Genomic DNA, 14,094 nt, shown 5'->3' with positions numbered 1-14,094 from the left:
CAAAAATAAGTGTTATTGTAAGTTTTTCATACAAAAAAATCACGCATTGTAGTTTACAAATCCGTAATGATTTTTATTTTTTGATTTTTATAATAAAACTCAAAAAATAACTGTTATTTTTTTATTTTTATGAATAACAGTTATTCCCTTGACATTTTTGAAAAAATGAAATAATTAAAAAAAACATGATTCCCGTGTTTTATATAACTTACTAAAAATTTGTTAAAAAAGGCAACCGTGCATATTTTATACCTATATTTTTTTTAAATTTATTTTACCCACAAAATCGCCATAAATCAAGTTTGAGTTTTATTTTTCATCACGACGAATAACTGTTATTTGCCAACTTTTATTATAAAACTCAAAAAATAACAGTTATTCCTTGAGTTTTACTTTACAAATCAGAAAATAAGTGTTAAAGTGTGATTTTTAAAATAAAACTTATAACAGTTACGGTCCCTGCTACAAACTTAAATAGGAAAGCAGAGAAAAAATTTTTGTAGTGGCTGGGCGGCGAATAAAAGAATGTTTAGTGGTTCAATCACACGAAGGGCGCGAAGACCTGGAATGGCTTGACGAAGAGTATGTTGGGGATAATATCAGCGTAGACGAACCGAATGTGTCATACCAAACTTCATTTATAAACAATATTAAAGATTGGGTTGCATCTCCGTTTGAATCCACAGATTAAAACAAAAAAAATTTTATTCTGGGGATTACGTAATCATTGGGGGGGGGGGGGGGGGGTTGTTTATTGAATGATTACGTTTGATCACCAGGGGGGGGAGGGGGTCAAAAATCACCAAAAACGTGATTACGTAATATATGGACAGCCCCTAAGGGGTAAGAGGTTGGAATTATAAAAGATTATGTTTTAAAAACAGTTTTTTAAGGATATTTTTTATATGAATAAATCGAATAAATAAAAATATTCTGTAACTTATAATAAATAAATTACCTGGTAACCATTAAATTGGTGACAATGCCAATCTATTTGCCAAAAAATATTTATTTTACCTACTGTGTGATTAAAATTCGTGTATTGCGAAATAGAATTTATATGTAAATGTATTTTTTATTTGCATAAGGTCACTGACTTTTTATTGATAAGACACATAAGTTACATTAGGCACATAAAAAACATAGGTATTATTTTTAAAATTATACTATTCATACGTCAAATACTATTTGCATCAACTGTCTGACCTTTGAAGACCGTGAAATACAAATTATAGGAACATTGTAATATCTATAGGTTTTCAATTAACTTGTAGCCCTAACCACTTTTTTTAAACATTTATGGATTTGCTCATAAATTATAAAGAAATATAAAAATCTGTCCAAAAGAAAAACATTCAAAAAATTTATTTATTTAGTTTATTTACTGTTGCCCACAAAATTCTCTCGCTTTACTGAATGCAAGGTAAGCAAAATCAGTTGCTTCACCAACATAAAATAAATTCCTTAATTCGAGACATATCTGGGGTTGTTCCACATCAATTTAGTGTCAATTGAGTGACGCATTAATTGAAAATTCGCTTAATGCTCAATGATACTCTCTCAATATTCATAAAAAAAGAGAAAAGTACTCTCGAATTTGAAAATGGGTAAAAATAGAGCATACACGTTTACTGATAACTCTGCATTTGCCATCTTATCTTTTTAGCCTAATCTGTACATACTAAATTAGGTTTCCCGTACTGTCTAAATACGAAGGTAGACAGTATATCTCACATTTGGGTTTATTTTACAATCGTCAGTTTGATTTTAGGGCTACTCCAGTAAATAACTTTGGAAAGGTTATAGCAAACGTCTTTGTTTAATATAAATTATGCTCTAATTTTTCTTTTAGAATTTAACATCTCTAATCCCATTTGATCTGTAATTATACCTAAAATGTAATCTTTTTTGGTTTAGTTTAAATATAGGTTTCTCCCAAAACAGTCATAAATTCCTCCATTTCCAGTTTCAGGTAATCTTCTTTATATACAATCGAAATTTAAGCCTTTAATTCAAGGCTGACAGGTTGCCCTACTTCCGTTTGAGGTAATCTTCATATAGTTTTAGGAGTTCCGGGCTGGTCCTTGGAGGCACTGCCTCTAACGCGTGCAGAAAGTCTGCCCACTTGACCTGCTCCGCCTCGAAGCTTTGCTCCAGGGCCCGCAGAGCAGCCTCATGGCAAACGGCTTGGATCTCTGCTCCGGAATATCCCTCGGTCAGCTGCACCAGCTTCTCCAAGTCCACTTCCTCTGCTATTGGCATGGCTCGCATTTTGATCTTTAAGATTTCCCTTCGTGCTACACTCTGTGGCAAGCCCACATAGAGAATTCGATCGATTCTACCCGGACGGAGCAGCGCCTTGTCAATCATATCCGGACGATTGGTGGCCGCCACAATGGTCACGTTTTGCAGGGCCTCCACGCCGTCCAGTTCGGTGAGCAGTTGCGTGAGAACGCGCTCTTTCACAGAGGAACCCGAGCCGGAACCATCGCCCTCGGCTCGCTCACCGCCGATGGCATCGATTTCGTCGAAGAAAACAATGGCGGGGGCCACCTGGCGTGCCTTTCGGAACACCTCGCGCACCGCTCGCTCCGATTCACCGACCCACATGGAGAAGAGCTCGGGTCCCTTGATGGACAGGAAGTTCAGCTTGCTCTCGGTGGCCAGGGCCTTGGCAATCATAGTTTTAGAGCAGCCCGGCGGCCCGAACATGAGGATTCCCCGCGGTGGCTTGATGCCCAGCCGCTGGAACTTCTCCGCATGCAGCAGCGGCCACTCGATGGCCTGCTGCATGGCCAATCGCAGCTCGGATTGACCGCCAATGTCGGACCACTGAACATTGGGACACTCGATGAGAACTTCTCGCATGGCCGAGGGTTTAATGCGAGTCAGAGCAGACTGGAGGTGCAGAAGCTTCAGGGGATTCGGCTGCGCCTGTAGCATGGCAGCATAAACAAGATTCGCTAGATCTGCGCCCACGTAACCATGGGTAATAGAAGCCACTTGCTCGATTTCCTCCTCACTCAACTGATGCTCCATCGACTGCAGCAGGCAGCTGATAATGTCCCTCCTCGACTGCGAACTGGGAGCACCCAATTCGAGTTCACTGTCCAATCGACCGGCTCTCCGAATGCTTGGATGTAGAGCTTCAATCTGTGAACTCGTAGCCAGCAGGAAGGTCCTGCTTCCCTTTAGTTGGCTGGGCGTACTCAGTTGATCCAGCAGTGAGAGAAAGGCCAACGAGACGCGCTTGACGAGATCGCTGTTCTCCTGCTTAGGACACAAGTTGTGCACGTCCTCGATTAGCAGCAGAGTTGGATGCGGATAGTGATTGTAGGCACGCTCGAAAATGGCCGCCAGTTTCTGTTCCGTTTCGCCCAGGAATTTGCTGTACACTTCGCCACTGTTGATGCGGATCAGTTGGACATTTCCTTGGCTTCGCTCCTCGGCCACCGCGGACATGGCTTCCAAAATCATGGATTTGCCGCAGCCGGTGGCGCCGTAAAGAAGCAATCCGCGGGATACACGGAGGCCTAAAAAGGGGAAAATAGTAAATCAGATTGAATTCCCTTTTATCTTGGGTTAAACTCACCTGCAGGCAACGCCCGGAAGCCCAAGGCGTACTCCATGCTCTCCTCGACCAGCTCTAGTTGCCTATCCAGTCCTCCTATCTGCGATTTGGTTATCCGGTGGCTAATCTTCTGCTCCTCCTGCTGCTGCTCGTTAGATTCCCCTATCAACTGGAGTTTTGTTACATTGGTGACCTGCACAAACTGCAAGGGCTTGGAATCCAGACTGAGATTGGCCAGAGCATCTTCAACGGTGCCCTGCCAGCGCTCCAGGCGAAAAGTCAGCGATTTGTTGAAGAAATTCATGTGGATTTGGCTGTCCTTGCTGTAAACTCTATTGACCATGTCTCTTTTGAGCAGGGCAATGGCATCCTGGAGTTGTCCGGTTTTTAGGGGAATCTCTGTGCTGTTCAGATGCCTTAGAGAAATGCTGGAGGCGGCAGTGAGGCAACTGGGATCCAAGGCAGAGATCTTAAGGAACTTTCCCCGCAGCTGCGTGCAATGGAGCTTGAAGTCTGGGGAGGATTATAATTATTAGTATATCAGAACCTCACTATAACGTATATAACCCACCTGCTTCGCTCACAAAAACCGTGGTGAGGAATTGCTCCGAAATGGGCCATACAATCCTCACCAGCGGCTGCTCCGCCGTCGCAGGAGCCTCAAGCACCACATGCTGACCAATGTGCAGCTGGGCCAGGTGCATGGCTCCTTCGGAGACGAAGATCAGCATGTTGGCATACTTGGCAGGCAGATCCTTCAGGGATTCCACCTCGAAATTCCGCTGCTGGAGGCTTCTCGTGAAGATCGCCCCACTGCGCACGTATTCCGCCTGGGAATCGCCGCCCCCATCGTCCTGGCTGAGGGCGGAGCAGGCTGCCTCGTGGTTATCCCGCGCCTTGGAGGGAATGTGGACGCCGCAGGACTCGCAGTGGAACCAACTGGCCTGGTTTTTCTTGCTGCTCGACTTTGGCGGCATTGCTTCGCCCGGCGCACGTTTTGTTTTGATTCTGCTTGGCGGCGGCATCCATTGTGAATGGCAAAAATAGCTAGACAATATTATGGCTAGAAAACTAAATTAGTGGATTTGGTATTTTCCCGATGTCCTCTGTGAATGTGAAAAATAGCTAGGCAATATTAAAGCTAGAAAAATATATTGGCTAATTTGGTATTTTCCCGCTGCCCGCATGCAACCATGTTGTGTCCCCTGTGAATGGCAACAACAGCTAGAAAAAGATACTGGTGAATTTGGTATTTCCCGCTGTTCGGATAAAGCCAGTAGGAGTCCCTGTGAATGCTAAAATAGCTAGAAAATATTATAGCTAGGAAATCATATTGGCTAATTTGTTATTTACCAGCTACTAGGAGGTTTCCATTGTGAGTGACAAAAATAGCTAGAAAATATTATCGCTAGAAAATATAATAGGTAGAAATTTAAATTAGTGAATTTGGTATTTTTTCCCGCTGCCTTTCCCCTGTGAATGGCAAAAATAGCTAGTAAATCATATTGGCTAATTCGGTATTTTCTCGCTGCCAGGAGGAGTGCCCTGTGAATAGCAAAAATAGCTAGAATGTTTTATAGCTAGAAAATCGAATAAGTGAATTTGGTATTTTCCCCCTGCCCACATACAGCCATCAAAATCCATTGTTTGTGACTCAGACTGCCAAGTGCAAAACGGTGGACAGAAGGAGCGGAAACAGAGCGGATTAGCCATGAACAGCGACGGCGAAGCCTCATCACTGCAGATGCCCCAGATGACGATGACGGTCGGGGGCATCCTCCCGGGGGAAGCCAACCAATCGCCGGGTCCCGCGCCCCTCTCCGTCGCGGAGGCGGTTTCCAACACGGACTTCTACATCGGCGTTGGCCTGGCCATCTCCTCCTGCTTCTTCATCGGCTCCAGCTTCATCATCAAGAAGAAGGCCCTCATCCGGCTGAGCAGATACGGCGAGGTTCGGGCCTCCGCCGGGGGATTCGGTTACCTAAGGGAGTGGATCTGGTGGGCGGGTCTTTTGACGAGTAAGTGGAGAACTTAAAAAAATAACTTGGTTCGGGGAATACCCTTGCAGAGTGATTAATCCATAGCCCGATCTATTATATACTTTATTAGAAATCTTAAATTACGGAATCAATTATTTCAAGTACCAACAAAGTCAGAAATGTAATAGAAACAATTTGACAATTGTACAAACAGATTGTGAAATGATATTTCAATATTCGGTTCCTTCTATGTATCCAAAATACGACAAAATAATCCAGTTAAGACGGGTCTTCTGACGAATAAGTGGAACACTTAAAAAAGTAACTTGGTTCCGGGAATACCCTTGCAGAGTGATTAATCCATAGGGCTCTCTATTGTATACTTTATTTTTCAAATAATAATTTATCTTTAATCTTAAAGTACGGGATCAACTATGTATTTCAAGTATTAACAAGGTCAGAAATGTATTAGAAACAATTTGACAATTGCACAACAGATTGTGAAATTTACCCCTTCTAAAATTTCAATATTCTGTTCTTAATTATCTCCAAAATACGAAAAAATAATCTAATTAAGACGGATGTTTTTTAGAACTCCACAGAAGTCCGATTGTAATTATTTTAAATCTTAAAGTTCGAAATCCACTGTTTCAAGTACCAACAAGGTCAGGAATGTATTAGAAACAATTTGTACAAACAGATTGTAAAATTACCCCTTCTGATATTTCCATATATTTCGTTCCTTCTATGTGTCATTTAACTATCTCCAAAATATGAAAAGTAATCTAATTAAGACGGATGGTTTTTAGAACTCCATAGATAAGCCTATAGAAGTACAATTGTAATAGTTTCCATTAGAATATTTGTAAACATTCAAGTAACAATCTATAAAACAGGGAGATAAGAGCTACATACATATATGCATAAATATTTATTTCATTAATCTTTATATAGAATCGAAGATGTGTTGCAAACCCTCTTCCAAAATTTGAATACCGCCTGCAAGGGTATTTTTTGTCAGACAAACACAACCCCTTATCTCACTGACTCACCAACTGTCTCTGTTTCTTTTTTGTTTTACAGTGGGTGTGGGAGAAGCGGCCAACTTTGCGGCCTATGCCTTCGCCCCCGCCTCTTTGGTCACGCCCCTCGGCGCCCTGAGTGTGATAATCTCCGCGGTGATGGCCTCCAGATTCCTCAACGAGAAGCTGAATTTGCTGGGAAAGATCGGCTGCTTCCTGTGCATCCTGGGATCCACGATAATTGTGATTCACTCGCCCAAGGAGAAGGAAGTGGAGGATCTGCAGCTTCTGTTCGACATGCTTCTCGATCCCGTGTTCATTCTGTATGTTATCTGCATCGTTGGCTCCACGGTCTTCGTGGCCTGCTTCATTGCCCCGCGCCATGGACACACCAATGTGGTGGTCTATATCTTCCTGTGCTCGGGGATTGGCTCCCTCACCGTGATGTCCTGCAAGGCCTTGGGTTTGGCCATCCGGCAGACGCTGAACAACGGGGGCAATGTATTCCTCACCTGGATGCCCTGGTTCCTGATCCTGGTCACCGTCACGTTTATAGCCATCCAGATGAACTACCTGAACAAGGCGCTGGATATATTCAATACCAGCATAGTGACACCGGTTTATTATGTCATGTTCACCACTTTGGTGATAGCCGCATCTGCGATTCTGTTCAAGGAGTTCACCCACATGCGATTCGACGATATCCTCGGCGATGTGTGCGGCTTCCTTATCGTAATCACCGCCGTCTTTCTGCTCAATGCCTTCAGGGATATTGATATATCGCTAAACGATGTGCGCGGTTTGATGCGACCGAAAATGCAGCGGGTGTCGCAGTTCGACGAGGAGGTGCTGGTCACCAGCAACTCCAAGGAGCGACGACTGTCCTACGGATCGGGCGACATATTCCGGAAGGCCTGACACAAACAGCGCTATCAGGTGTAGTTGCATCCCTGAGGACAAGGAGTTCACTCCGCATTGATCCAAATATCTGTGCATATCACTTGCATTCACACCCATCACATCCCCATCTATTGTTCCTTCGATATTGTTATCCACACATTCGCTAGCATAAGAACTTAGGTTTAGGCTGAAACTATATTAAAGACGATTTAGTTAAACGATGGGACTTTTATTTCCAATATTTCAAATATTTTTGATAGGATATTCATTTTTTCCACTTTAAAAGACACCTAACTGTTAAGAGGGATATATAGTAAATACATATAACTTTAATAATAATATTGTCATGATGTCCTTTTAAATAGTTTTCTTCTTAAAGATTATGTAAATTCCACTTTTATATAGACGTGCTCGATTTTGAAAATGGTTAATCATAATTCATGAATTGTATTATTGATGAAACTTTATTGAAAACGATTTACCTAAACTTATTGACTTTTTTTTCATTATTTCAAATATGTTTGATAGGGTATTCATTTTATTCCACTTTAAAAAACACTATTAAGAGTGATTTACAGTATAACTTTAATAATAATATTGTCATGATGTCCTTATAAATAGTTTTCTTTTTATAGATTATGTAAATTCACAACTAAATGAAATGAGAGTTTTAAATAGTTCAGTTCGTGCTACATTATAAAAATTGTTAGTCATAGTTCATATATTGTATCAAAGATTAGGGAAACCCTATTGGTTAGTTTGTTGCTGCAGGCGACGTCTTTCTTTTTGGGAAGGCCTCTGGTTCTTCCTTTTTCCCTTGACTGGGATCGCCTCAACTGGGATCGCCTGGATATAACTAAATAAAGTGTCCGACTTTTCCCGCTTTCTCTCCTGGTTCTGCTTTTCCGATGCTCTGCTCACTTGGGACTTTCCAGGTCCATAAAGCCAGATGCAGCTGCTCGAACTTTCGGCCGTGTGAAAGGAATCATCCGCGGAATCTTTGGAACTGTGGTCCGCTGGTTCCAGATCCTTTGGTTTGCGTGTCTTACGTGGCGTGAAGAATTCAGGATCAGTTATTAAAAACAAACGCTGGCTTTCTTCTTGCTTAATCTCTGGAATGCTGATCTCCGGTAGGTAAGGTAGTGATTCCTGGCTCATGGACATCATCCCAAAGTTCCGCATCATGGCCACCGCCTCCTGCTCCGCCGTTCGAGTGTCCTCCCAATCCTCCATGGTAGCATGCTCCCCCAGCGGCTTTGTGCCCGCTATTTTCTGGATTTTCTCCATCATTTGGAGACAGTCGCGGATTTCCCGCCCCTTTCCGCCCGGCGATCCATGGTGATCTTTACTGTCCGTAAGATATTCACTAATACTTCTGGGTTCTGGTACTCTTGATAACTCCATCTTCTTCTTCTCCTGGTAAGCGATCTGTCCATGGATCAGGTTAAAATCCGGCTCCATGCGCACTAGGTCGTGCTCGAAGCGGGATTTGGGAACCCAGGCCATGATTTGTATGGTTTTCCAAAATTTTCCGGAGTTATTAAAGTGCGTTCTAATCTATAAGTAGGCCTATCAAACATTTTCCAAGAACCATCCAAATTTAAAAATATATCCCTGCTATCGATAGCGATTGCGATTGCGATAACCCAAATACGAGGCTTCCCGGTGAATGGCAGAGTTACCGATTGACAAACGTCAGAATAAAGAATAAACAGTTATTTAATTAAACCGATTGGGCTAAATTAAGCAATAAATTAAAGATGAGCTTGGTGCGCCTGAGGCTGTTGCGTAATCTCAGTCGCCAGAACCTAGGATTTTGGAAAGATTTACCCCGATCGACCGCTGTGAATGGTAGTTTTTCGACTGTCAACTCTCCGGCCGCCATTAGAACGCTGCAAACCTGGAAAAACGGACACAATCTCCTAGCCCATCAATCGATCTCTGCATTTAAACCAACTCAGCGGCTGTATTCTTGTGAAAACCTGGTCAAAACCATGGAGGAGCACTGCGTTGTCCCGGACGTGATTGCCAAGGCACCGGCACAGACCGCTGTGGTCGAATATCCCGGCGATATTGTGGTGAAGCCGGGCCAGGTGCTGACCCCCACCCAGGTGAAGGATGAGCCGTGCGTCAAGTGGGAGGCGGATGCCAACAAGCTGTACACCCTCTGCATGACCGATCCGGATGCCCCGAGTCGCAAGGATCCCAAGTTCCGCGAATGGCACCACTGGCTGGTGGGCAACATTCCCGGCGGCGATGTCGCCAAGGGCGAGGTTCTCTCCGCCTACGTGGGATCGGGTCCGCCGCCGGACACCGGACTGCATCGCTACGTGTTCCTCGTCTACGAGCAGAGGATCAAGATCACCTTCGACGAGAAGCGGCTGCCCAATAACAGCGGCGATGGACGCGGCGGCTTCAAGATCGCCGACTTCGCCAGGAAGTACGCTCTCGGCGATCCAGTCGCCGGAAATCTCTACCAGGCCGAGTACGATGACTATGTGCCCATTCTCTACAAGCAACTGGGTGCCTAATTGTTAAACCATAAAGGCAAAAAACCATGATTATATAAGGCCAGTTGGAATTGGATTCATAATTCGCCTGAAAAAAAGACACTTTCGAACACTTTGTAAAACATTTTTGCTGGCAATAAAATTGTTAAAGACATCTAAAGGAATTTCTAAATATCTTATCTCTCCCATATTTAATTCTGCCCTTAAATCCCAAAGAAAGATATAATTTGTACCTGATGGTTTATGTGGTTTTTATAATTACTGCTTTGTGGTACCTATCATATCTTATCAGTTTTTATTTAAATGGTCTATAAATAGTTTAATGACAGGCCCTAAGTTACCCAAAAACATTAATTTTCTAATTCCCGTACAAGAAAATCCTTTTTTTTGGGCCTGTTATTTATTTTGTATTCATCCCAATACTTCTTTATAAATAGGATTTTTCTAGTGTCATATACAATGTTATCAACTCGAGGTTAATTCTTACCAAAAATTAATACACACGAGTGTTTTGAAAATACATCTCTCGCATATTTAATTCTGCCCTTAAATCCCAAAGTCTTTTTTTACTATCATATCTTATCTGATTATCAATTATATTATGCATGCCCTAAGTTACTCAATTTTGTAATTCCCGTACAAGAAAATCCACTTTTTGGGCCGGTTATTTATTTTTTATTCATTCCAATTACAAGCTACTTCTTTATAAATAGGATTTTTCTAGTGTCATATAAAATGTTATCAACTCGAGGTTAATTCTTACCAAAAATTAATACACACGAGTGTTTTGGAGAGATACAAGACATAGTTGCTATTGACTTCCTAGTAGGAAGAACATTTCTGATCAATATTATTTTGTTTCCCCCAGAGCGCAAGATACACGCATCCGGGTTTGTTCTTTATTTGTATAAGCATTCTGGTCTAATTACAGACTACGTTATATAGTCAGGATGAATCTTCATAATGTGTGCAATTGGGGTTTTTAATACAACTAGATACTCATATATGTATAATCCATAAAATAGTCCTGAAGAAGATCTTGTGTAGGTTCAAAAGTTGAGTAGAGAAAGGGTGAGTGCTTTCCAAAGTTTTTCAAGATCCCTTAATCTAAAGCGGGAAAGATGCTTCGGTGTTCTTTCCATTCGGTTTCACTGATTGCCTGTAGGGATAGGGAATTAGTAAGCTATCAAGCTACGGAATATCATCTCAACTCACCACTAGCTCATCAAAGGCCTGCTTGGCCAGCCAGTGGAAGCAGGGACTCTTCCACTCGCGCGCAATGGCCTGCTGATCCTTGACGTCCTCCTCGGCGGTGGACTTGGAATTGGTAATGGACTTGTACTTGGTCCACAGGTAGACCATGCTGCGCAACTTGTATACCCAGAGATCGTTGGGTATCCCGCGAATAATGTCCTGGATCTCCACCATGTTCAGCTCCGTAAGATTGTCCAGGAAGGTGCGGTTCATCATGGTGAAGATGGTTTTCATTGTGTCGTACGGCACATCGGCGTTCTTCTCCAGCCCGAAGTGAGCCGACTTAATGATGGCGTAGACCACCTGCTCGGTAGTTAACTTCGGCAGATTGGGCAGGAAGCAGTGCTCCAGATTGAGGTTGCCGCACTCCAAAAGCTGCTGGTCGATCTCCTCGCCCACATTCTTGTAGTCCTTCCACCAGTTGCCCCACTCCTTGTACTTCTTGGCCTCGTGCAGCGGTGCCCACTCGGACCTCAGGCGCTTCCTCTGACGCTTGGCAATCTTGCGTGCCGACTTGGCATCATCGGCCACCGACTCGTCTTCCGAATCCTCGTTGAGCACCACGGCCGCCTCCAAGAAGTCCTCCTCGGTGGCGTCCTGGTTTGTACTGTAGTTAAAGTTCTGCTCGAAGAAGGTCAAGGCATACGAGTCTGCCTCCGGCTGTGGCAGCTTCTTCGGCTGGTCATTGAGATACGGGATCTTGAATCCGCCCATCAGGAATCCGCGCTTGCGGGCCACGCGACGCCACTTTTTCACCGACTTGGAGGCGGCCTCAGTTTCCAGCGGAGGAGCGGGAGCAACGCGCTTCTGGCCTGGAATAAAATATAAATTTTAGGAATATTTATACTCATTAATAGAGCGATACAAACTTACCGACTTGAACAGGAAATCCGGGAGCATTTGGTGGCCTATTGGGCACTCCAGCTGGTTTGCCTGCCTGTGGCCCACCTTTAACTATCTGCTGGCCAGGCTTAACTGGCAAAGGACCCGTCTTCTGAGCCTGTGGGCCTGTCCTGGCTGCCTGTGGTCCACTCCTCACGACTGCGGGACCACTCTTGGCAGCCTGTCCAGCCACTGGTGGCTTCTTGTTAACCACTGCTGCGGCATTCGGCTTGGGCGCCAAGTTGTTGACCTTATACTGATTGGGTGCCGCATTGGGCGGTTTCTTTTGGACACCAGTGGCATTGCCAGAACGCGGATTTCCGGGCTTGTTCTGCTGGTTGTTTCTGTTGTTGTTGGGGAGATTATTTCTGCCCGCTGCGTTGACAATGGCAGCAGCCGCCCGGGGATTGTTGCGCAAGTTCTGGACTGCCTTGGCCGCGGGTTGCGGTCCCGGTTTGCGAACAGATCCGCCATTGTTCAAGTTCATCTTCTGCAACTGATTGCGCTTCGAGTTGAAGGCTCGCTGGCCGGCTTCCCAGCCTGAGCTACTGGGTCCGCCGCCTCCTCCTCCTCCGCCGCCACCTCCTCCTCCGCTGTTCGACTGATAGCCAGAGTTCTGGAACGAAGAGGATTGCTGTTGTGCATTGTTCCAGTTGTTACGAGCGTCGTTGAAGCTGCGACTGATGTTGTTGCTGAAGCCGCCGCCGGAATTGTTGTTACTGTAGTTGCCACCGGAATTGTTGTTACTGTAGTTGCCACCCGCATTCGGGTTGAAGCCCTGACCTCCAGATCCTCCTCCTCCCACCGGTCGGCGATTGTACGAGTTGCCCAAGTCGCGATTGTTGTCTCCAAAGTTACCAGAATTTTGCCCGAAATTGCCCTGGTTTCCTCCGCGTCCGTAGGCGTCATTGAAACCAGATCGCTGGTCATCGAAGTTGGCCGATCCTCTTCCCGCGAAGTTGTCATTGTTGAAATTGCCCTGGTTGCGTGGATTGTTTCCCCCGAAAGAAGGTCCATCGTTTCCTCCATACGAGGGGCCACTATTGCCGCCGTAGGAAGGACCATTGTTGCCATCGAAAGGGGCTCCCGAATTGCCGCCAAAGGATGGTCCATCGTTGGGTCCAAAGTTACCGAAGGATCCCTGATTCCTGGGCTCATCGTTGAAGTATCTATCGCCGTTTCCCTGCGACTGCGGTCCACGGTAGTTCAACTCTGGATTGCGTTCCGAGTTGAAATTGGCAGAGATTCCGGGTAGGCGGTTCTGCGATGCCTCCAGTTCCAGCAAGCGGGCCAGGTTGCCCACATTGCCTGGACCTCCTCCTCCGCCTCCTCCTCTGTTCACTTGGCCGAAATTGGAGGACGGACCACCGCGGAAGTTGTCCTGGAAATCATCGCCAGAGTTGCCGAAGCGCTGATTGTTTGGATTAAAAGAGGAGCGATCGTCGGCGGGACGTTGGTAATTGTTGTTGCCGCCTCCGCTGTTGTTGTTGTTGCTGTAGCCACCGCGATTGAAGTTACCCATATCCGCCGATAGATTCCGGTTGCCGCCGTAGCCACCGCCACTGGGATTACCTCCTCCTCCGCCGCCGCCGAAGTTCGAGGAGTACATCCCTCCTCCACCGCCTCCACTGCCTCCTCCGCCGGAGCTCCCCACTCCACCACGCCGCTGGCCAATGCCGTAAGCGTCGTTCTTCAGTTGGCGGTAGTCCATTCCGTCTGCTGCTGATCCGGAGTTACCTGGTCGCTGGATCCTGGTCTCTATTAACTAATCACGCTTCTCGACGTTTTTTTCTTCTGCACAATTAATTCGGCCCCAAAAAAATGCTTTCCTTTCCCCGAATTTTTTCGCAGTCTGACAACCAGGGTTGCAAAACAAGGGAAGCCGGCTATCGATAGGCGATATGCGGCGTTGGCATTTTTTTTGTGTAAAAAATACTGATTTTTCTCATTTGAATGCCTTTAGTAAATTTATCAAT

At 45.0% G+C, this 14,094-nt stretch overlaps 5 protein-coding genes across 6 annotated transcripts; 2 read left to right on the top strand and 3 right to left on the bottom strand.

Annotated features, from left to right (window-relative positions):
• Window positions 1-1,308: 1,308 nt before the first annotated feature.
• LOC108068001 (ATPase family gene 2 protein homolog A) lies at window positions 1,309-4,583 on the bottom strand. Its single transcript, XM_017157331.3, has 3 exons — window positions 4,143-4,583; window positions 3,593-4,084; window positions 1,309-3,533 (listed from the first exon to the last, which is right to left on the bottom strand). Exons 1-3 carry the CDS (start codon window positions 4,546-4,548, stop codon window positions 2,032-2,034), a joined length of 2,400 nt encoding a protein of 799 aa, XP_017012820.2. The 5' UTR covers window positions 4,549-4,583; the 3' UTR covers window positions 1,309-2,031.
• A 611-nt stretch (window positions 4,584-5,194) lies between these two features.
• Window positions 5,195-7,690, top strand: spict (magnesium transporter spict). 2 transcript variants are annotated; one of them, XM_017157282.3, is made up of 2 exons: window positions 5,195-5,589; window positions 6,634-7,690. In XM_017157282.3, the coding sequence occupies exons 1-2, from the start codon at window positions 5,283-5,285 to the stop codon at window positions 7,488-7,490; spliced, it is 1,164 nt and encodes a 387-aa protein (XP_017012771.1). In that variant the 5' UTR covers window positions 5,195-5,282; the 3' UTR covers window positions 7,491-7,690. The 2 variants fall into 2 exon arrangements, with proteins under 2 accessions (XP_017012771.1, XP_070075562.1); XM_070219461.1 differs by lacking the exon at window positions 5,195-5,589 and adding an exon at window positions 6,448-6,557.
• A 390-nt stretch (window positions 7,691-8,080) lies between these two features.
• On the bottom strand, window positions 8,081-9,036 carry LOC108067970 (uncharacterized). Its single transcript, XM_017157285.3, has one exon. The coding sequence runs from the start codon at window positions 8,976-8,978 to the stop codon at window positions 8,220-8,222; it is 759 nt and encodes a 252-aa protein (XP_017012774.2). The 5' UTR covers window positions 8,979-9,036; the 3' UTR covers window positions 8,081-8,219.
• A 196-nt stretch (window positions 9,037-9,232) lies between these two features.
• LOC108067969 (protein D3) lies at window positions 9,233-10,142 on the top strand. Its single transcript, XM_017157284.3, has one exon. The coding sequence runs from the start codon at window positions 9,233-9,235 to the stop codon at window positions 10,001-10,003; it is 771 nt and encodes a 256-aa protein (XP_017012773.2). The 3' UTR covers window positions 10,004-10,142.
• Window positions 10,143-10,634: 492 nt separating this feature from the next.
• On the bottom strand, window positions 10,635-14,009 carry LOC108067984 (uncharacterized protein DDB_G0283357). Its single transcript, XM_017157307.3, has 3 exons — window positions 12,110-14,009; window positions 11,198-12,048; window positions 10,635-11,141 (listed from the first exon to the last, which is right to left on the bottom strand). The coding sequence occupies exons 1-3, from the start codon at window positions 13,827-13,829 to the stop codon at window positions 11,085-11,087; spliced, it is 2,628 nt and encodes an 875-aa protein (XP_017012796.2). The 5' UTR covers window positions 13,830-14,009; the 3' UTR covers window positions 10,635-11,084.
• Between the last annotated feature and the right edge of the window lie 85 nt (window positions 14,010-14,094).

This window comes from Drosophila takahashii, chromosome 2L (assembly GCF_030179915.1).
Source record: "Drosophila takahashii strain IR98-3 E-12201 chromosome 2L, DtakHiC1v2, whole genome shotgun sequence".
Lineage (NCBI taxonomy): Eukaryota > Metazoa > Arthropoda > Insecta > Diptera > Drosophilidae > Drosophila > Drosophila takahashii.
The sequence above is the reverse complement of the archived record's forward strand: the minus strand, read 5'-3'. Positions and strand labels throughout refer to the sequence as shown.

Bases quoted from the DNA above. Each gene is read 5' to 3' on its own strand.
- LOC108068001 (XM_017157331.3), bottom strand. From the start codon at position 4,548: ATGCCGCCAAAGTCGAGCAGCAAGAAAAACCAGGCCAGTTGGTTCCAC. The intron at 4,085-4,142 runs GTGGGTTATATA...AATCCTCCCCAG, and splicing joins GGTTTTTGTGAGCGAAGCAG to ACTTCAAGCTCCATTGCACG. The intron at 3,534-3,592 runs GTGAGTTTAACC...TCCCCTTTTTAG, and splicing joins CTTCCGGGCGTTGCCTGCAG to GCCTCCGTGTATCCCGCGGA.
- spict (XM_017157282.3), top strand. From the start codon at position 5,283: ATGAACAGCGACGGCGAAGCCTCATCACTGCAGATGCCCCAGATGACG. The intron at 5,590-6,633 runs GTAAGTGGAGAA...TTTGTTTTACAG, and splicing joins GTGGGCGGGTCTTTTGACGA to TGGGTGTGGGAGAAGCGGCC.
- LOC108067970 (XM_017157285.3), bottom strand. From the start codon at position 8,978: ATGGCCTGGGTTCCCAAATCCCGCTTCGAGCACGACCTAGTGCGCATG.
- LOC108067969 (XM_017157284.3), top strand. From the start codon at position 9,233: ATGAGCTTGGTGCGCCTGAGGCTGTTGCGTAATCTCAGTCGCCAGAAC.
- LOC108067984 (XM_017157307.3), bottom strand. From the start codon at position 13,829: ATGGACTACCGCCAACTGAAGAACGACGCTTACGGCATTGGCCAGCGG. The intron at 12,049-12,109 runs GTAAGTTTGTAT...ATTTTATTCCAG, and splicing joins CGGATTTCCTGTTCAAGTCG to GCCAGAAGCGCGTTGCTCCC. The intron at 11,142-11,197 runs GTGAGTTGAGAT...CTATCCCTACAG, and splicing joins AGGCCTTTGATGAGCTAGTG to GCAATCAGTGAAACCGAATG.